Raw genomic sequence first — 23,289 nt, forward strand, 5'->3', positions numbered from 1 at the left:
AAAGATATGACCAAACCACGACATTTCTTTGGTACTACGATGAAAGTGCCACACAAAAATATAGCTTATTTCTTTCTACTCGGGTATATGTGTGTTTGTGTGTTGTGTTCTCAACATTGAAACAATCTGCCGCGGACCTATCCGTGGCGTATAAGGTACCAGGTTATGACTGATTTAATTGTCGTGGGTTTTCGGGTACCTTATCTTCCGCGTAAAGACCTATTCGCTACGGATAGGGTACAACATTAATGGACAACAAAAGACAAAACCCTTATGTTCGCCGCGTATACGTCTATCCACTGCGGATTGAGAGGGTGCCACCCAAATTCCTTGGGTTTCCTTAGCAGGACCTTATAGATGAGATAAAAGGATGAAATTTTAATGTCGGTCAAGTACAATTTTTTTGTATTGAAAAGTGTTTGGAACTACCCTTTAAAATCTGAATGAGTCTTCCTGAGACGAGATGTCAATCGTCCATACTAATTTTGACGCTCCATGCTTGACTCACATAAGAGCCACATCAAGGAGGAAAACTCACACTACCGTGAAAACCCCATTAAGTCAGGTTTTGAATCTGAGACCTCAAGAATTCCAAGCCTTAACCATCACTCTAATGCCAATAAATCAGAAGGTCAACAAATTCGATGTATTCATATCAAACTATAAAATTCGATTATAAAAAAAATCATAAGCACGAATAAATAAAGACATATACAATTATACATTAATTGAAAAAGGTCAATATAGATAATTCAATATTTGATTCAATATTTGTTACATGAGCCTGTCAATATTCCTCTAATGTAGTCCCATTTCACTTTTAATCTTATAAATCATTTTTCAAAAATAAAAAGAAATAACTTATAGATAGCACAAACTAGATAGTTTGTGATCAGTTATCTATCCATGTGGGCCATCGGATCACTGCATTCTGATTCTCTTTTTAGGCTTTTAGTCTTGCATAGGAAATGTAATTCCCAACTACGGTTAATTTACATAAATGCCCTTAGGGTTAATTTACATAAAACCTCAAAAACAATTATATTCTTTGAAATAAACTCAATAGGAACTACGTTAAATCGTTGTAACTTTTGTAATTAGAATTAATCGAGATCAGATTCGGTTGTACTTGAATTGATCAGTGCGTTAGAATTAGTAAATCAAACTAAAATATGAATAAGAAGCAAACCAGTCATCACCGATTTTATTATAATCAAATTATGATTACATAGATACAAGCTCCCCCTCAACCATAGGTCGTCTTATAAGCACAAATCTATTTTATTCGTACAAGAAGGTCTAATAGATCATGAGACTCTCATGATCTATATATACAAATCTAAAACTACTGATGACTTAAGGTTTAAAAACGACATCTACCTATCTTAACAAAGAGTATTGTTACATTAAACAGCTAATATTAATATAAATAACTGGGCTACTGATAAGCAGGAACAAAACGTATATGATTTATATAAGTTTTTCTTTAAAACCGCTCTTTCTTCATCAACAGTTCTTCAATCTTCAATCGTTCTTTGCATGCAGTACCTCTTCGAACTTTAGGCATCAGTCATTTGAGTGGACCATTCTTTTATAACTTATTCTTTTATTTAGTGAGAATAACTAATTTTGGATATCAGTTCTTTGCTCTAGTGCAACAGCAACTAAGGTGGACAGAGGATTCTTCATGTGTCAGATAATCCTCAAGTGCAACAACAGTTCATATGGGCAAAGGATTCTTCATATGGTTAGATAATACTAATCCTCTAGTGCAACAACAATTTAGGTGAGTCGAGAATTCTTCCTTTGGTCAGAAAATCCTCTAATCAACAGCTCAATTGGGGCAAAGGATGCTTCCCTTGGTCAGATCATCCTCCAGCAGTGTATTCGTTGTTAACATTTTGAAATAAATACAAAAGATTTCCTTTTGGTGATCTTACATCGGAGGTCAAATAAGGGGAAGGTAATTCATGTACAAAATGATCTTAGCATGAAAATGTAGGAAATAATACCAATCTGTCAAAAATAAGAACGTAGGAAACAATGCCAACTATAATACCAATATACATAATCAGTGTTTTATAATAATGAAGAAAAAACCGTAATAATAACAACAAAAGAATCAAAATTAGCAACAAGATGATAAAAGCAAATTTTTATAATAAAATAAGAAAAAAACTAATATAACAAGAAAATGTAAATCAACAAATACTTACAACATCTCACAGTCGGAAATCAGCAAATACAAATAAAAAATAACATCAAACACTTATAAAAACAAACCTAATAATGACAGCAAATTAGTTCTCACTGTATTCATGTTAAGAATGATTTGTATTTTATACTGAAACGGTCAAATAACCTCATATATATTATAATAACGTGTTAAAATTTAGCCATGTGTTTTGGGTACAAGGAAAGCTCAACAGTAAAGTGTTCAAGTGGTCGATCAAGGTCTTGGGCTTCTTAACTTGGATTTTTTGAGATTTAATGCATGCTTGGGATTGGGTTAGAAAACTGCTTATTGATTTTTTGGTTTTTTCAGAAGAAACATTTTGAAAAGCCTGTATTTTTGGTTTTTTGAAAACAACTTTTTAACATTTTCAAAGCGCTAAAATAAAGATAAACTTTTGTGTTTGCCAAACACTTTTTGAAGTAAATAACTTGTTTTCAAACTCAGTCTCAAACATGCTCTTAGTTTATCTTTTATAAAATGCCATTAAACATGTTTATATGTGGTAGGTTGCTCTAGTTTAGGGTGAAAACTTTTTTAGTCTGTACTGGATAACCAGTTTAGTATCCGTTAACATGATTATCCATGATAGACTTTTGCTAAAAATGATAATCCAATGTTTGGACCAAGTTTCTAAGTAAAATTCTGATGTAGTTTAAACCGGTTTCAGCTGTGTTCTTTTTATGATTTATCAAATTATAATAATAATGGTGCATGTGTTACAAATGTGAAGATTGTTGGAATATGCTTCTAAAGAGCATTCATATCCCTTTCAATATCTTTAAATTTATTGCTATATTAAAAATCATTATATTTTCTTTTTATGTTTAATTAAATAATATTTTCTTATACATTTATCATTATCTTTTTTTCTCCTCTTCATTCACAACTATTTTCAAAAAATATTAAAAAGTTTATAGGATGCTACAGGATCTTTTCAAGTATACAGAAATTTAAATCACTGCATTTTTTTTCTTCTCTACTCACAACACCCTAAACAACTTACTAAATCCTCACTCGCATAATTTAATGGGTAGGGTACGTTTGAATACTCTTAAAACAAATATAAAGTAATCTGGAAAATTAATTCTATCTTATATATTGCTAATAATATTGTCCATATCATGGTAATGGGTCACCACGAATGGTGTTTGGTAGTAATTTATATTTGGCAATAGTAGCTCAACAACTATGTGCGATACTTAGAAATTAGTTTGCGCTAATCTAATAAGGTTAAGGGGCTCAGTCATAACTTATATTTTCTGTTAATAAGAAATCGCATGCAATATTTATAGCAATTTCATTTTCTTGATACCTGATTTAATTTATTAAAGAAATATCTAGTAATATTTATAGAATTATAGCAATTCATTTTCTTTTCTAAAGTTTGTTGTTTATTGACGTCTAAATTGAATCAATTTGGAGATTCATTTTCAACAATTGGCATTAAATATTATGTTACTATGAATGGCTTATTAATGTAAGGCTAGCTTATTTGATAGAATCATGCATCTTTTACACGGGTGGTCCCAAGTTTAAGTATGAGCAGGATAGTTAGTTTAGAATTATTTGTTTAAAGTATATGTATAGCTAGAAATCAACGCCTCATTGATGATAAAAGTAAACAAAACCCCCTAATTTTTCTATATAAACACATTTTAAACAATATATATATATATATATATATATATATATATATATGTGTGTGTGTGATCATTCTCTCTCTCTCCCCTCATATCCTATGTATTCAATAACATTTAAAAACACATCATTGTCACACATGATTTTGTAGCATTCATTCACTTAATCAAGAATCTTCAAGGCTGCAATATAATTTCCAATCTCAAGCATTGGGAATCTTGAATACTGTTACGAAGTCGAAAGAACTGTCTAGGAAAAACCATCAAACAATCAGATTAAACTATAAGTTAGCAACCTAGGCTTTTGTTCACATGAGTACTTGGACGGATCCAAAATACATAAATAGCTTTTAATGCATGGTGTATAATTGGCTAGATCAACAAAAATGCACATAACATATATACATGCATCATAAATTTTACATTATATGATAATATATATATGGCATTTGAGATATTATAATATTGAGCTCAAGTAGTGATAGCCCTATAAAGTAATGAAATGTGTGACTGCTCACAAAGAAAAACCCTTGTGTGCAGCAACCTTTCTAGTCCCTCTTTTGTCCCTTACCTTTTTCTTAACATCACTCTGTCAACTTCAATCCTTCTCTTCCAGATATCCCCAATCTCTCTCTCTCTCTCTCACACTCTATGTGTTTGTGTCATTGTATGTCTGTATCCTCCATGTGCACATGACTCCTATACCTTTCTTCTTATATAAGCTGCTTCAGTACACCACCATCTCCATCACACCACAACTAAAAGTTTAATAATTAGGGTTTTCTCTTGTTTGTTTGGTAAACAATAATTAACTTAACACCATGGAAACAACTCACCAACAACAAGCAGAGATTCAAGATTTTGGGAACAACAAAAGCTATGGGTGCAGGCAAAGCAGTACAAGGTGGACACCTACAAGTGATCAGATCAGAATATTGAAAGAACTCTACTACAACAATGGCATCAGATCACCAACTGCTGACCAGATTCAGAGAATTGCGGCTCAGCTCAGGCAGTACGGCAAGATTGAAGGCAAGAATGTGTTTTATTGGTTTCAGAACCATAAAGCTCGTGAACGCCAGAAGAAACGCTTTGCTCCGGCTGCGGTCGCTCCGCCGCAGTCTCACTTCTCCGATCACATCAACCACCATCTTCCCGCGGCTGCAGCCATGCAAATTCCAACTCACCACCACCTCTACCACCATCAAGATCCACCAGTACCACCACATGTTTATGCTCACCCTCACAAACTCTACACCACTCATCACATTGGTACTAAGTTATTATATATACTTTCTTGAGAAGATTGTATTTTTATTAATTTGTATATGTTTTGCTAATTTTGGTTTCTTGAAATCTTTTGATTAAGGGGTTGGTTCTTCTTCACAAGGAGTGATGTCTGTTGGTTGTGGATATGGATCTGTTGCTATGGAGAAAAGTTTCAGGGTACATTTTTGTTTAATATTATTTCATGAATTTCATTCCTATTTTCAGAAGTAACAAAACCCTAATTTTTTTCTTGAATTATAGAGATCAAGCTCTTAAGGCATATACAGCCTTGATATATTGTTTTATCCAGTTTAGATTTTTATTTAGTTATATGGTTCTCGAGACGTGTGAACATAACTAACACATCAAAATAGAAAAATAAATGGTATGCATTAGAATTTCATGAGGAAAAATTAGGGTTTATGGAAGATCATATTATGTTTTAATATATTATTGTCAAAAAGTAATAAAACTGGTTATGTACGTACTTGGTTATACAGAAATGTTCAATATCACCACCGGGAGAGAGTAAGGCCACCGGAGGACTTGGCAGGAATATGGGATCAAGATCAAGGGTCAGTGTCGATTCGTGTTCTTTTTTCGACAAATTGAAGCCAAAAACGTATGAGATTATGGAGAATCATGGTCAAGATGAAGAGCAAGAAGGTGAGACCTCAACAGGCATCGAAACACTTCCGTTGTTTCCGATTCACGATGGCACCAACCATGATTTCTTCGGCATGAAGACGGCGAATTCGCCATTGGAGCATAGCTCAGGAGGTTACTATAGTACTGGAGGAAGCTGGTACCGGTCTGATGATAGGGCTTCTCTAGAACTCAGTCTCAACTCATATGGATATTATAACTGATATTAAATCTATGTATTTTGCTAGTTAAGTGTGTAATTAAGTAAGTACGTGGTAGTTATCATGTTCTAATTATGGGTGATTTCTGATTTGTTCCGCTATCTTATTATATGATGAGTATGATCTTTATATTATTATTAAATCACGTTTTAGTGTACTTACATGTTTGGTTTTATTCATTATTTATCTTGGTAAATGAATGAATGATTCATGTCTGATTAGATATATATATCGTTTAAAATTAAGTCTTTGTTTATTTACGAAATGATAAGTGACTTATAAAGAAACTCAAAAGCAATGAATTGCCAAATCAACTAATTAATTGGGTAAAGATGACCTAAAATGTTCAAATAGGTTATAGTTCGGTTTTGTGATCACCAACTGACCATACCGAGGTCCAATCCACCCACAAAACAGTTTTTGTAACGTCTTTTTGGTAGATTTATAACCGTTTTGGCAGTTATTTAACCTTGGTATTAAAGGCTTAAAGCTTTTAATTAAGTGGGCACATGATGGAGAAAAAGGTTGCTGGTTCTCTTGTTTTTCTTTGGAAAACATATAATGATCCGCTACCACAATACAATCAGGGTTTCATTTTATGTTTAATATACCGTTCAGTTTTAGTTAAGTTTTTGAGGGTTTGTTTTTGGTTTATGACGGTTAAAACCATTATTAAAGGTATGACTCACAGTTTGATCTAAGATCAGTTATAACCAGATCATAATCACTCTTAACTACGAGTAGTCACTCGCCTTATCTTATATGCTTATACAATTTAGAAAAGTAAATGTTGTCATGATGGATTACATTGGTACAAACTGAATAAAACTAACAGGGTCATAGATGATAGAGTATATTCGTGTCAATCATATTATTATTTAAAAAAAAAAGCATTTTGAAAATTCTTTTTGCTAATTTTAAAAAACTAATAAATGTGATTCACATATATATATTGTGATTAATGCTTGAAGAATCATATGACAATATCTTATAAAATCAAGAATCTGTGCATTTTGGTTTGGACCACAGCAGGAAGAAGCAACTGCTACTCAAATTCCTTACATTAAAGCTTTAATTTACGGGACCACAATCCAAATATGGGATTGCTCGCTTTATTTGACAACTAAAGTCAAATGTTTCAGAATTCCATATTTCTTCTTCCTTTGACCAATCTTAATTAATTTCTTCACTTAATGCATAATAAAGAATATTAATTTATTATTAATAAAATAGAATGAAATTGAAAAGGTTGCAACCTTTTGTTCGAAGGAGCAACATAATATAAGTTGCACGTGTTGATGATTATGTAGATATAATATTAATAAACAATGGTACATGGTCTTCTGGTTCAATGACATAAAGGTGATATTGGTTAAGACTTGGTATCTTAAGGTTTTAAGTTCGAAACTTGACTCAAGGGTTTTTCCACAGGTATGGGTTTCTTCTTTGATGGGCTGATGGTGTTTTTTGGTGATTCAGACTTGGCTCGTCAAAATCAGTATGAACGATTGACATCCCGTCTCAGAAATATTCACTCAACTATTATGGTTAGTTCTGAATGTTATTAAAAAAAAGAACAACATATACATAAAAACATCTTCCCTTCTCCTATATCTCTCTCCCTAACCTAGTTCTCTCATTAAGTGAAGAAATTAAGATTGGTCTATTTACATGGGGTAACTATTTAATAAAACAGTCAGATTGAGCCGAGCTAGAGCTATAATGAAATAATGAATTAAAGTAGAGCTTAATATATGGACATAACTCATTTACTCACCCTGTTGCTTTTCGAAAATCATATGCACCTTATAGTATTAGAATTTTGTCTCAACACGTTGAACCAATGAACTTGGTCTCATAAACTAAAAAAAAAAATTGTATAGACTTCTAGCCTAATAAAAATATTTGTAATTGTTTATATTTAAAAAATAAAAAATTTTAAGCTCAAATTATATTTTTAATTTAACTAGTTGCTTTAAACAATAGGTTGCGGTGCCGAAGAAGAGTCGGCAAAAATTCGGTTGGTACCGAATTTACCATAGTAAACGACGTGTAGCATATCTAGTTTCGCATTTCAAGAATACTATTACTAAAACTTTGCATTTTAAAAGTAGTTTTAGTTAGATAATAAAATAACTACGTTAGTTCGGTTCGCTCATTTTGGTGACCAATGTGCGTAAAGAAACAAAAGCAACTTAAATAAAGTTTATATCGAAACATGAGTAGACATATTCTCGGAACGTCCCTATCGGATTTGCAATAGTAAACGACGTGTATAACATATCTATTTTGCATTTCAGGAATACTATTTTAAAAATAGTGTAGTTAAATAATAAAATAACTAAGTTCGGTTTGCTCACTTTTTTTTTCATATGGATTATAACTAATTGATAATGCTAATTAAACCCATGACCCATGAATAATATGGATTAGTAGAGATTAAAAAATATGAAGAAAATTAAAGTTAGGATTGAATGTGATTTGAACGCATCATCCCTATTTTTTTTGCTTATTGGTATGGTTGATAACATACTAATAACTTAAAACTCATTTAACTAGACCCAATTGTCAATTGTGTATAAGCGTGCCCAATTGCCTATTCACTCAAATGCCTAAATAAGGAGGGACGGGACACCCTATGACAAGCTTTAAACCCATGTGCTAATATCATCGTCACCTATGTTGATATGCATGACTTCAAAAAATATTTACCACTTACCTATGTTTATATTGTGTTTTGAATTAAATCAACACAAAAGGTTGTAGGGTACTTATGGGTAAGTGCTGCTAGTGATTTTATGGTTTGTGGTTACTTAAGGGTAAAAATGAGATGACATTATAGGATTAACTTGCATGAGCAATACCTATGAGTAGCCTAATTGTTCAATTTCCCAATGTATTCACCAATAACTATGTACCCAATTTTCTCCAAATCTTTCCTAAGCCCAGTGTTGTAGAACCCGTTAGACGCTAGTCCGACGATGAATGTACCGACTAGTGATTGACATGGATTAATTGGAATTAATCGAGATTAAACTTATTGGAATTTGATGTCACTTTTCAAAATTATGCACATACACCAAACTTTATATATAACTTTTCAAAACAAGTTTTCAAAGACTATTTTGATCGAATTTTTACACTTCCTTACTTCAATTATACTATTATTGAAATTAGATATGAAATTTAATTGAAACTTCAAACTTGATTAGTTGACTAAACTTAAAACATGATTGAAATTGGAACCTTTTGATTTTAGATTTTTAGTTTTTGAGTTAGTTGTTCTTTATTGGAACTTTAAGTGATTTTAGTTGGTACTGAATTTTGTTATTGAAGCTTATGAAAATTAATATTCGGAACTCGTAGGAAACTTAGTAATTTTTAATGGCATTTCAAGTTTACTTTGATTTCTTGATCGGTGTTTCTTGAAATGGTTGTTTGGATATCGTAAGTTGATGTTTTCTGATCTGTTTTGAATAATTTGGCATATTTCTGTCCTATTATCGTCGTGTGATGCTTCCTGATCATGGATTCTGTTTGCAAGTTGCCTTCACACAGTCTAGAAATCATCGCACTATGGGTAACGGGTATGGTCTGATTCAGTACACATGTATGTCTTTAAATTTAGTTAATATGGAATAGCTGGGAATTGGCTCTATAGATGTTCAATTGGTTCTAAATCAAATTAAGAGTTATTCCGAAGATTTGGTGTTATGTTTTATATGCATTCTATAATGCATGGGGCTTTAGACTTTTAGAGATACTATTGGTCTCTATATGAATAATATTATTGGTCTCCGGTATGGTCTGGTTGAAAGAATTGGGAAATGGGTACATCAATGTTATTGATTTTGGGTTGAATTCACTTAGCGAGGCAAGGGGGTCGCCGAGATGGGTGATACCCCGACTATGACTGAAACAACTAAATTAAACTACTGAATCAACTGAGATCAATACTTAAGCTGATATTAGTTTTAATAACGAAGTTATATGATTCGATTATGGTTAGCTGTATAAATAAATAAAAAGAGAGTGTGACTAGCAGTATCAAATGAAACGAACTTTATTTGACTCACCAAAAACGGGCAATTAACAGAACCGCCTAACTGAAAAACACCCAACGAACTGTAGCCAGAACCAGTCAGCTATGAAATCATCAATGACGCATACACATCCCTAAAGCATGTAATGGAACACAATGTTTCAACAAAACAATGCTCATAACTTTTAGCAAACCATGTAAAAGATTTATGCCATTTACTGAAACATTAATAGCATGTAATATTTGTAACCATGTAAACCAGAAAATCTGTGTGCACATGCTAGATGATTAGTTTTATTAGTGAAAACTCATTTGAAGTATGAAGTACAAAACAACTTGTACTGGTAGATATACAACAATCAATAATCATGTTAACAAACTATAACTCAAATTCGTACAAACCAAACTTTTAGCACCTACCTTTAATTCCACATATACACTCTTTGCTGAAATTAGGCAACACTTACAGCTTCCCTCTGTGTATTACACCTGCATATTATATGAATATCATCATGTCATATGAATAGGTCAAACATTAATGTTCATGAGACAACAAACATGCCTTGTTTGCATATGAGAGATGAAACACCATAGAAACCGACCAACGTCTAAACCAAAGCAAGTCGGCCAGTTTGAGATCCAAACGATTTAGTTAACGGTTTGGTGTTAACAGTTTAGAGGTTTAACAGTTTGGTCTGGTTTGAAACTTGAAACCGTCTGTGTAAACCAAACAACTGTTTAAGCTTTATTAGACATAATCATTTTCATTTTTGAAATATCATTATCTAGTTATATGTATAATAATCATGAACCCTCTTTCTCATTTTAACCTTTTTTAACACAAAAAACGATTTAGTAAAGAATTAAACATAATCGACTCAAACCACCAAAACCGAACCGTCAAACGCCAAAATCGTAAAACGGTCCAGTCCACCCAACCCACCCAACCAAGCGGGTTTAGTTTGTCCTTTCTCAAAACCGTAATTAGCGTTCGGCCCAAAATTTTCATCAAAACCTGACTGTGAGCACCCCTACTTGCATATTGGCTAGACATTTACTAAATTAAAATATAACTGTAAACTTACTTATTGCAGTGAGATCGAGATGCATAGTTGTGATTGTCACAGTTAGTGCACATCCAATCACCATCACGCCATTGCTTTGCTCTGACAAATTACAACATAACACAAGTGTTAGAAAACTCTTCAAAGAATACATCAAACAGCCTTCATAACTCAAGGTTAAATATCATTTTAAGAAACATGAAGGTTTAACACAACAAAACTTTATAAAAAGTTACCCTTTTCCAGGGAGTGTTGGCATAGTCATTATCTGAGGCAGTTGCAGATTAAGTTGTGAATGCTGCACTGCTGTTGAAGCACCATCAGGATAGAGTTGTAAAACACCAGCTGTTTGATTTGCAGCAGAACTGGCCATCTGAAAAGGTGTTAAATATGAAGAACTTGACATCTGCCCAGGTGGCTGATAAGCCTGCTGAAGACCCAACGTCTGTATATTGAAAATTTTCACACTTATAAAGCAGAATGAAATTTAGAACCACGTTTATTAAGTTGAACATTACCTGGCCGGCATTCAGTCGTTTGTTATCCCAATCTTGAACAGGGTCTTCAGATGCTAAACGTTTTGTTCTCAACGCTTTAGAGTTAAGAGGTAAATAATATAACTGGTAAGTGACTTGCTCTAAAAATGAGTCTAATCGGTCAAGCTAAAATGCTTAATGCTAACACCACAGCAAACTGTCTAATCACATCTATGGCAGTTGTACCAACAGCTAATCGGTATGTAACAAATACAGAAGCAGTACAGGTCGCAATTTTGACGCATTTACTTATGAATGGGCCAGTTTGGATAGTGGTTTATTTCAAATGAATCAAAGGAAAAAGAAAACCGGATAAAAAAGGTAACTGTTCAAATAGGGCAAATGCATACAACTTTGTAGATCACTTTTTTGCAAGTTCGATTATTATTGCTTATGTATTCACAATTAATATATTATTATATTTAACAAGTTCGTATGAATACAACAACAACGTACCTATAGGTCAACCCTGTTGACCCGGAATCAAGATACACAGTTCGTATGGATACAACAGCAATGTAATTGTGGGTCAACAGATACACAAACTCACAAACATGATATCGACCACAACAATGATCGATTCTCTTATTAATATAATCAAACCAAAATAACACGCATTAAACCATAACCCTAACAAACTATTTATTCGAATCTCAAAACCTAAACCAACTAAAACTCCATTTATCAACTAATCTTAGAAAAAACGACAAACATAACTAAGTCAAACAACTCAATATACTTACAAAATTGAACTAATCTCCTTAAACTTAAACTTTAATACTTAACCTAATCAAGATTAAGGAGATGGCTGATTGGTTAATCTTGATAAAGGTTAACAACATTAAAGTTTGAGTTTGAGTCGAATAATTTAGCTATTTGAGTTTATCAATATTGGCTAGGCTTATCTTTTTTTTCTAAAATTAGTTTATAACTGTCTGAGTCATAATTGGTTTAGGTTTTAAATCTAGTAAACATAGTACGACATGGCTAATGGTTTGATGTGTGGTTTATTTCGGTTTGATCGTATAATAAAAAAGTTGATCATGGTTTGATGTGTGATTTATTTCTACTGATTTATACTTTGAATTAGAATCAAGCAGCATCACAACAGTAAACGTACAGTTGAGTCTAAGTATTAGAAAAAAAAGTCAAAGAAGATGCTCTGTCATCAGTTATTACCTGGAGGCATAGAAGCATTGCATTTTTTGCACTGCAAGTTCAACAAAAGCTAAATTAGAACAATAATAACAGCAAATATATTCACTTGGAAACAAATTTCCACTTCAGTACCTGCGCTCGAGAAGAATAATTATGAAAACCACAGGTACAGATCCAGTCACCATTGCGCCATCCTTTTGAACCAACAACTTGGCTGACTTGATTTGCATACGGGACTGCATTTGTGGGACCCAAAGGCCAGGTAGGAGCCTGTTGACCTCCAAATTTATCTGGCCCCCATAGAAGCCAATTAGGGTTTAGAGGTAGGGGGTGTTGAAGAGCTCCATTTCCAAGACTCAGCCTTTGGTGTTGTACCCTGGCAAAATAATGTGGATGAGTTTGCAAAGAAGCCCCGGGAATTGCAAATGCTGGCATAGCTGCTAACTCCTTTGGTTGTCCACACTTTTTGCACTTTTCTCGTGAGGCATAATTGTTGTTAGTGCAGCCTATTTTCATCCATCGCCACACACACCAACCCATAATGCAGCCAAGTAGAAGAAATACAAACCCAAGGTTACACACACAAAAACACAAACCACTAAACCTGAATCATTCCCTTTGTTTTTAAACTTTTAATCTATATTAAAATTAAAAAATAAACACACCCTTTAAAAATCAAGCTACATTAACAAAACAGAAGTTTACTTCTTGCAACTTCACGGGTGAAGTTGTGCATCCAATAATCCATCCATAATGAATGAAACTCCTTCCTTAATAACGTTACAAAGTAACATTTGTGTGTTCTGACATTTGAAGGACTAAAACATGCTACTTTCAATTAACGTGCATAACGAATACTAGAACATTTGTAAAACATGAATTCCAGTCTAAATGTTTAATCTATATTAAAGTTAAGAAATAAAAACACTCTTTGAGAAGCAAGCAACATTAACAAACAGAAGCTTATTGCTTGCACCTTCACGAGTTGAGTTATGTATGTAATATTCCATCCATAATGAATGAATTCCTTGCTTAATAATGTTAAAAAGTAGCATTTAGTTGTTCTTTCATCTAAAAAATTTAGATTTAATATGACACGTTAATTGAAAGTAGCATGTTTTAGTCCTTCAAATGTCAGAACAAACAAACCCAAGGCTCAATCCACAATGACTGCCTTTGATTGAATCCACAATCTATATTAATATTGCTAAAAGAAAATACATTTATAAACAGAAGTTCATTGCCGGTGAAGTTTTGCATTCAAAATAAAAGGAATGGATTCGTTGTTAATAAAAAAAAAGTAAAATTTGGGTGTTCTGGCACTAGAAGATGCTGATTAACGTGCATAATGAAAGATTTGAAAAACATGAGCTCAAGATAGATAGCATCAATTGCTTGTTCAGCGTAGAGTAAAGATTGATTATCAGACAGACCCACATAAATAAGAAACGTACCGGTACAGATCCAGTCGCCAATCCTGGGTAACCACTTAGAATCAGCAGGCGTCTTGGAATCGACAAGCAAGCGAGGCTGCTTACAGCGGTTACAGAAAGATCTAAAGGCGTAGTTTCTGTTTTCACAGCCACCACACTCCCAGTCCCCTTCTTTTCCTTCGCCTCCCCCCATTATTATTCCTGTTCGGCTTTCAGCTTTCCGGCATCCTCGTCGGCTGGGGTTTTCAATTGATTTGGTGGAGTGAATTGAATAGGTTTTTGGAAACGCTTATTTTCATCACTATGGTTTTAAAAGTTGCCTACTTTGGTCCATTAAGTTTGCATAACCAAGAGTTTGATTGGGAATTGTTGGACCAAATGAAGCCTAACATACAATTCTTTCTTTATCAGGGGTCTCTCTTCTCTGGATCCGTTCTCAAAATTGGATTTGACATCACGGGGTTCATCCATAGAGGCGGAGATTAATGTGATTCCACCTTACATGTTTTGACATGGATCAATTACATTATCTCAAGCCAAATATGAAAACGGTGTAGATTTTACGCGTGTGCTCTACAGGTTTTATAATTCGTAAAGTATGGATATCTTTAGTGGACCGTGTATATAACTACATATCACTTTGAGTTTGAAATGTTCTTATGATACCTATCGAAGTTTTACTTGAATTATTTACAAAGAAAACAAGAACGGATATGGAGAACATGTTATGACAACAGTGTCCCAAATTTCGACCAAATAACTTACTTATATAGGGGTTGAAGCGTTGAACCAACAAAACATTTCAGTTGTCAGTTTACAGTTGTCGATTATAACTGTCAATGATTAGACATTTATATCAATGAAAATTCCTCGTCCGTAAAACTCCGTCAGGCAACTTAGTTACCATTGTTTAGAACCAGCTTGCAACTATTGTTGCTCACACTCAATTGCCACTGATTATACTAAAATGATATGATGATGTTAAAATCATCAACATACTCGTTAGATTTTTTTCATGTACAAACTTTTGTAATTAGTAATGTCACACCCCTAAATTTTGACTAACGGAGTTTTACACATACCAGGATCTAGCTCATTCGTTATACCAAACGACCAAATTAAAATATTCAAAACATTTATTTACGTCTCATTTAAACATGAGAACACAAAATCCAATCCAAACGATTTAAAGTTTTGCGGAAGCGTATAAGTAAATGGTTTAAAAACAATGAACCACGTGTTCAAAACATGCACAACCCATCAAATGTAAATAATGTGAAATAAAAAGTTCATGCAACATATGTGACTCCAGACGTATGCAATGCAATTCACTCCTTAGCACATCTAGCAATCTGAGCAAGTATAAATACTCAAGGGTCAACACGAGGTTGATGAGTTCATAAGTTGTAGTAAAAAGTAATATATATAGTATAGATAGTATACGTAGCATCAGTTGTGTATGTGGATTTAGCACTTTTCAAATATACCAGGGTAGCTAACCCATTTACAAGTTACTAGACATTTGAACCGAAGATGACTATCTGTATGCCTTCTTACCAGGTCTGTCACAAAACACTGACGATGTATGTTAGGACAATTTACACCCATCCGACCTCTAGTCGAGTTATAGCAGGTGGGGTTTGTCAAACCCAGTAGTACTACTTAAATTTCCCCTCGATCCCATCCTAACGGTTCAAGGTATGTAAAAACTTTAAGTGATATGAGGGCATCTAGTATACACTTGTGATATATAAGAAATACATAAATCCAAAATAAGTTGCTGCGTTTTCCTCCAGAAAACCAGTATGTAAGTATGTCCAAGTTTTCAATCCAGAAAACAAGTATAGGCAAATGTTTTGTGTTTTCAATCCAGAAAACAAGTAAGGAAAATGCTTTGTTGTTTTCAATCCAGAAAACAAGTATACGAAAATAGTTTTGTTGTTTTAAATCTAGAAAACAAGTTGGAAAAAACATGAACTCACCTGGTGACGCGTATAATATACTTTTCTCAAACCAAATGTATGCACTTGACTCGTTAACTGTTACCTAGTACAAGTGTTTAAGTTATGAGAGTGTGTTTAATAACACATGACTCTAAAACTCATGTATGGACTCACACACAAACACAAACTTGACCCGATGACTCGTTGGTGATATTAAGTAATGTCAAATGTACCGAAAATTCCTAACATGTATCCACACATCATTCCATGGCAAAGCAACAAAATATTCATCATACAACTTAACTTATGATTATTCAGTTCACGAGACAGATTTTAGCATGTACAAACTGATTTTATTCACTATTCAAAACTCAAAGATAAATTCTATAAAATTTATCACAGTAGAATATATGGATTAGGTTTCTCAAACAATTTTTATTATATTTTTATCGTATCTAAAAAGCTCACAATAATTCAATCATTGCAGATAGGCATATACAGTTCAGTAGATTGCGCAACAAAAAGTATTTTCATGGTTCTCTCAACTTATTTATCCAAATTATGCAAAGCCAATTGGGTTGTCCCCTAAACTCATAATATTAAGTTCCAGAAGTGGAACCAACCCGTTTGGCTTTGTAATTAGGGAGTGATGGTGTCGAAAAGACAGACTAGAATATAACTAACCGAATCAGCTTTGACCTATGTTTTTATAAAATCATAAAAACCATTCATATCTCGTCCAGAAATTACAAATCATACCTTTCTGGAAGCTAGACTCAAAGTACAACATCATGGAACAAGAATCGATCAAAAACAATCAAGTATCATCGAGTTACAGACCAAATAATAAACGAGTAGGAATCTGCCAGCAAACTGTTATAATCAAAACTCAAACCTTAACATGTTTATAACATCTCTAGGGTTTCAATTCACCAATTAACATCATAATCATCAACATTACAGAGATTAAACATCTATGGTTTTCCAGTAACTCATCAAAAACATGAAATCAATGCATAAAACTCACCATCTAGCATTAGGAATGATGAGAATCACTCAAAGACATCACTAATTGTAAGAAACTAGATTTAATTGAAGGTGAATTAGGGTTAGAGATGTTGAAATCGTGAGGGAGAGGGAGAGCAGGTCTTGATCGATGGTTTTATGGGATTAAGATTTTGGGATTTTTGTTTTAATATTATATTAATCAACATTTACAAGAATAGTCCCATTTTAAACAACTTTTGACTTAAACGAATATTTTTATGACCAAATCGGGTCATAATGAACATTATGAATAAAATAGTAACCCAAGCTAATTAAAATAAAGCCTCGTTGATATTTTTGTTAAAACTATTTTATAAAAGCCGAAAATGTGCAAATCACACGCAATCAATCGCAATTTCATGAAATGAGGTATAAACTAAACACATAATATTTAGCATGTAATTTCACACAGATAATATTGTAAGCATAGACTTGAGGTATTATTTTGATGTCATAACTAATAGCACGTTAAGCTAGCATAATGTACTAAATCGTGTAACACAAAAAATCATCTAGCACATAACAATTATATCCAAATTATTAAACATATCTGATTCGACATTAATCACCAACGCGTACTGACAGACTCATGTGTGTGACTCGTTATTAAATGTTATGCATGACATGCGTGGTAACGGAGTTGGGTTAACAGTTTTAACGTGAAAGTGTGGGGTGTTACAAGTAAAAACAAGAAATTTTCTTTTAGTCGCTTTCTTCAACAAACTCTATATATTTATAATATAGTACGAGTGGCAAACAATCGGTATGAGACAGGATTGAAACAAGCCAACCAAAAACCATTTAGTCTAGTCCAAAACCAGATTTAATATGCTTGATCAAATATAGATCGACCGACTTAATTAACCACTAATACACTACTAGATATATATCCGCTAATGAAAGTCATTACTAAAGAGAATCCGTCGGTGAAGGTTTGTCGATAATTCGGGCCTGGGTAATATTGTAAGGCCTCGATCTCGGCAGCCCATTTGGTGTTGGATTTACTCATAAACACAGTTCTAATATCAGAGTTAATTAAAACTTTTGCGGAATATTAAAACTCAACCAATTCTTAAAATCCATAAGATACTTGTCTTAAAACAACATAACAATAGTCTCAACATTAAACATAATATGACACATGATTCTTCATTTCTTCGATACCAGTCTTCCCTTGAATGCCATGTGTCCCTCCTCAAGCAACCTGCCGCATTCTTTTCACCTGCGTGCATACTAAAAGTCAGCTACGCTGAGTGAGTTCTAGTTAATCGGTTAACATACAATTCATTCACTTACTTATTAATACACGTCCGAAGATATGTTTTAAATACTTACCTGCTCATCTATCATTCATACATGCGTGCATACGTTCATACTTTCTTTCATAATTTATACCGTCTAACTACTTACTTCTATACTTACATTACTTTCGTATTACTTCTACGTTTAAATAGCATTTCGCCCTACATACCTCGGATATTATAAGGGTCCGGCACACCCTACATACCTCGGAAATTATAAGGTTCCGACACCCTACATACCTCGGAAATTATAAGTGTCCGGCACCCTACATACCTTGGAAATTATAAGGGTCCGACACCCTACCTCGTACCATACAACCATACATACGTTCGTTACATTTCTTTATTACTCATAAGTATTTAAATCTATATAAACTGCGTGCATACTATTCAAACATTGTATATAGTTCACATACATACACATACATACATCTAATATACACTTACCACTTAAGGTAAGTGTATTATCTAACACATTGTAGTATGCACACAGCCCCGAAAATAAAACACAAAAAAGGGCTAGAACTTACCTAAAGTCGGTTTCTCTCGGAGTTAATAGTGATACATCTCTTCAATTGAGCACAGCTTACTGTTAAACAAATTACAAGTATCAATTATCTCGTTATACTACCCCGAACTTATAATTTAACAAAACCCTTAACGAACGGGGTGGGGGTGTTTCTGGCTTGAAAACAACTGACTCAAACAATTCTAGTCAAATGGTCCATTCGAGTCGAATGAAATCCATTCGGCTCGTTGGGTTCCGGCTCAGCTCGATTTGGGTCCTATTTTGCCACTTTTCACGTCTCGTTACATCCGTTTTAATGTTAGAGCAAGTTTCGGGTTATAATAACTCCATTTCCTGGCTCGATACGGTCCGAACATCACTTGTTCATACCGCCTAACCCAAGAAACTTTCTTACTAAAAATTTTACACTTTTCTTGCTTAACAAGACCCAATTCATCCTAATCTTTGAATCTTACACAACTAACAAAAAAAAAACTAAATTTTAATCTACAACGTACCTTTAAAGATTTGTTTTGGTTTTGCATCTTGAATCACTTGCAAATCTAGACGGGTTTTACTTTGTGGTTACAATAAGAATCAACCTTGCTTGGACTTAGGACTCTTAAATGAAATATGGAAGGAGGAGGGTGTTTGTGTGTTTACTAAGAGTGTTCATGTGTCTGGATATTTGAAGATGAAGGAAATAAGAATATTTTGGGGTTTTAGGGATATTTAGTAACTTAAATACCCAAAGCCATGGGCCTTAGGCCCGTTACCATTCTCAAGTCTATATATAAATTTTAAGCCTAACACTCCGTCCCGTTATTATTTAACCGAATTAAATATCAACACACAATAAATAAATAAAAACTTCTTTATTTAATAATTTTCAAAACACGGATGTTACAATTCTTCCCTCCTTAAAAAGGTTTCGTCCCCCGAAACCTATCTATCACACAACTTACGGTGCTTCCATAACACTTTACTAACGGACTGACCTTGCGATCCACTATTTCAACATGTTGCTCGACGTAATTCAGCTGTTCGTCTACCTCAAGGTCTAGTAGAGGTACGTGGGATGTATCATCAGCTAGACACTTCCTAAGATGGGAAACATGGAAGGTGGAGTGGATTCCTTCCAGTTCCTTAGGTAGATCTAGCCTATAAGCCACGTCTCCCACATGAGCTATGATTCTGAATGGTCCAATGTACGCCGGACTCAGTCTTCCCCTCTTTCTAAAACGAGTAATCTCCTCCCAAGGTGAGACTTTGAGCATCACATTGTCGCCAACGTTAAATTCAATCAGTCGTCGCCGCTTATCGGCATAAGACTTCTGACAATCTTGAGCAGCTTTTATCCTTGCCTTAATCTGATCAAACCTTGAAGAGGTTTCTTGCACCACTTTTAAACTACCCATCTATTTCTGACCAATTTCTCCCCAACATACTGGTGTTCTACAACGCCTACTATATAACATCACAAACGGAGGTATACCAATACTCGAATGGTAGCTGTTGTTATAAGAGAATTCTGCCAAGTAAAGATGATCATCCCAACTTCCTCCAAAATCTAACACACATGCACGTATCATATCCTCAAGGGTTTGGATAGTCTGGTCGAACTGCCCATCTGTTTGAGGATGATACGCCGTGCTTGTAACATCTCGGATTTTTCGAACTTGTATCCGTTTACGGTTAACCCGACCCGGGAACATTTTTAGATCTTTATTAATCAAAAATCAAATATTTATAACTATTAAAGTTTTGCATGTTTATTTTATACCCTTTACTTTCTCCATGTTGTTCATTTCTTGTTTTAACCTTAAAAGATTCATTATTTAACCATTTTTAGAAGTACAAGGACCTATATTGCCAAAAATAAAACTTTTCTCTCCTCACCCCCAGAGTGCCGCATGGCCAGGCCCCTCCCTCACCGTCATGCGCCGCCATGGCTTGTCTGATCAGATTACATGCTCGATTTGCTTTCCTAGTTCGTTTTTAGCATCCAAATCGCTTATTTTTGGCATAAATCGAGTGAATCAAGGTCCAAGAAAAGGAATATAACTAAAATACATGCCCATATACATAACCCCTTGATCAAGCACGAAGTCCTCGGGTTATTTTATTGATTTGATCATTAAAACTTGATTCGGTTACTTAAACGAGTAAACTAACTAAATATAGTTCGTTTTTGTGTATTCTATACAAACAAAGCTTAAATATTCTGCCACAAACTTCCCTAAACCCTAATCTATCATTCTTAGCTGTCACATGCTTCTGCCCTTCATCATTCTCTTCGGTTTTGCCATTATACTCGCATAAACATGCTTTGGTGTTTGACTTTCAAGCATTCTCAACTGTTGACTTTCGTTTCTCATCGATTCAAGCATTATCCGGGTAAGTTGTCTTCTGTAAAATCGTTCATACATATTCCCTAGTCAATAACCTTCAATCAATTTCAACGGTTGAAGGGTGTTGATTGGTCAATTTCATTAAAACTCGTTAAAGGGCAAAACAGTCAGCAAGTTTGACCTTACGTTTTCTCATACTTCTATTCGGATTCAACGTTCGGTCTAGAAGACTTTTATTCTCGTAACAAAATTTTAAGGCTACTGACCAAAACCCGACTTCTGACTCGCTGTTCGGATTCTGTTAGTACCAACCCATTTAAATATTAAATCTAACATAACTTGAGTTCTAAACATCCATTTGGATTGATTACAGCGGCAACGAGTTCGTTTTTACTTATATTATCATATATCAAAGTTTTAGGTTCCGATTATTTATCTCGTTTGACGCATTAGTGGACGACTCACTTAATCTTTAACTCGTTTATTCGTAGTTGTATTTACTTGCCTTTAGTCTAAGGTGAGTTTGATCATTCCACATTTTATCTACTGTTTTTCAAACGTTTTGGGGACATATGTGTACTTATTACATTTTTTATCATATATATATACACAAACTCGTAAACATAATCATTGTGTATATCAATTAAATGCTATTAGCTAATTGCTACTTGTTTAATTGTTTACTTTATCGCATTCGGAGAGGTCTAACATATTCTCATTATAGTATGATCATACGGCCGTCTTAGTAACCGAGCTCGATTCGCTTGACGATGGTAAACCGACAACCCCAGTCATTGTAACTATGGGTTAATGGCACATTAGCATGTCTATGGTTTGTATATGGTTTGTTATGGTTTGATTGATTACTACCACATATGTTTGTTTGCGCATTTGTAACACCCCGGCTTTAAACGGAATACGCCCGGGTGTAACGTGCAGATCACCCATAAGCTCGTAACACTATTAATGCAATAATAATTATATTTATTTCATTTCAATACATCACAAATACACAATCAAATAACAATACAATAAACTTTGAATTTCATTATGATGTGTTTCTAATACCCTAATGGTCCAACTAGTCTTCAATCCTTAAACTTCAACCTACAGAACGTTTAAAATAATATATTTTGTCAACAATAATGTTGGTGAGAATTCATAAAGTTTTGCATACATATAATACGAAAAGTGTAAAATTCATAAGTTAAGATGTATCGTCTCAATCATAAAGTAAATACATGATATTCCCGTTCGCTTGACATAAGTCAAATCTACTAAGGAACCCCCGTTCGCCGAGCTACTTGGAGTTTAAAATATGATAATGATACCGCGATTAACAAATGGACGGCGCAGGTACGTCCCGTCGAACCCTCCCACTTTGAGTATGTGCAGGGGCGGACCTACATAGTGTCCGTCGGGGTCCCGGGACACCAATGATTTTTAAAATTTATTTAGAAACGATATAGAAAATTTCTGAATGACCCACCCCATATAAATTAGCACTTGGACCCCATAAACATATTGAATATCTACTCTACTGGGAAAGAACCCGGTTTTATGCCTGGAGTGTCCCAGGTTCGAGACTTCTTAACACCGTTTCACTCATTTTTTTTTTACTTTTTTTTTTGTTTTTTGGTCAAATAGTCAATATAGTAATTAGGGTTTTATAAGTTTATTGCATCAGCCCACATTTAGAACAGAACACTGCTGCTGCTTAATGCTCAAGCCTCAACTCCTCAAAGCTGCACAAGCCTCCGCCAGACGCCCCTAGCCCACCTCTGTCGCCGCCGCCGTGCTTCTCCGCTACCAGCCACCCTCTCGGCACTCCTCCGTCATCATCGGTTTCTGATTTTGCCTCAACTCTCAGGTAATTTTAGGGATAAAAAAACTTGCAC

At 34.2% G+C, this 23,289-nt stretch overlaps 2 protein-coding genes across 2 annotated transcripts; one reads left to right on the plus strand and one right to left on the minus strand.

Moving 5' to 3' along the window:
• Positions 1-4,694: 4,694 nt before the first annotated feature.
• Positions 4,695-6,070, plus strand: LOC143567971 (protein WUSCHEL-like). The gene is made up of 3 exons (XM_077054244.1): positions 4,695-5,145; positions 5,243-5,319; positions 5,643-6,070. The coding sequence occupies exons 1-3, from the start codon at positions 4,695-4,697 to the stop codon at positions 6,009-6,011; spliced, it is 897 nt and encodes a 298-aa protein (XP_076910359.1). The 3' UTR covers positions 6,012-6,070.
• Positions 6,071-10,490: 4,420 nt separating this feature from the next.
• LOC143567972 (uncharacterized) lies at positions 10,491-14,434 on the minus strand. Its single transcript, XM_077054245.1, has 7 exons — positions 14,263-14,434; positions 12,941-13,314; positions 12,830-12,860; positions 11,633-11,706; positions 11,351-11,559; positions 11,136-11,216; positions 10,491-10,539 (listed from the first exon to the last, which is right to left on the minus strand). Exons 1-7 carry the CDS (start codon positions 14,432-14,434, stop codon positions 10,503-10,505), a joined length of 978 nt encoding a protein of 325 aa, XP_076910360.1. The 3' UTR covers positions 10,491-10,502.
• Between the last annotated feature and the right edge of the window lie 8,855 nt (positions 14,435-23,289).

This window comes from Bidens hawaiensis, unplaced genomic scaffold, assembly GCF_021521415.1.
Source record: "Bidens hawaiensis isolate Kalapana, Puna unplaced genomic scaffold, B.hawaiensis_p1.1 tig00023787_1, whole genome shotgun sequence".
Classification (NCBI taxonomy): Eukaryota; Viridiplantae; Streptophyta; class Magnoliopsida; order Asterales; family Asteraceae; genus Bidens; species Bidens hawaiensis.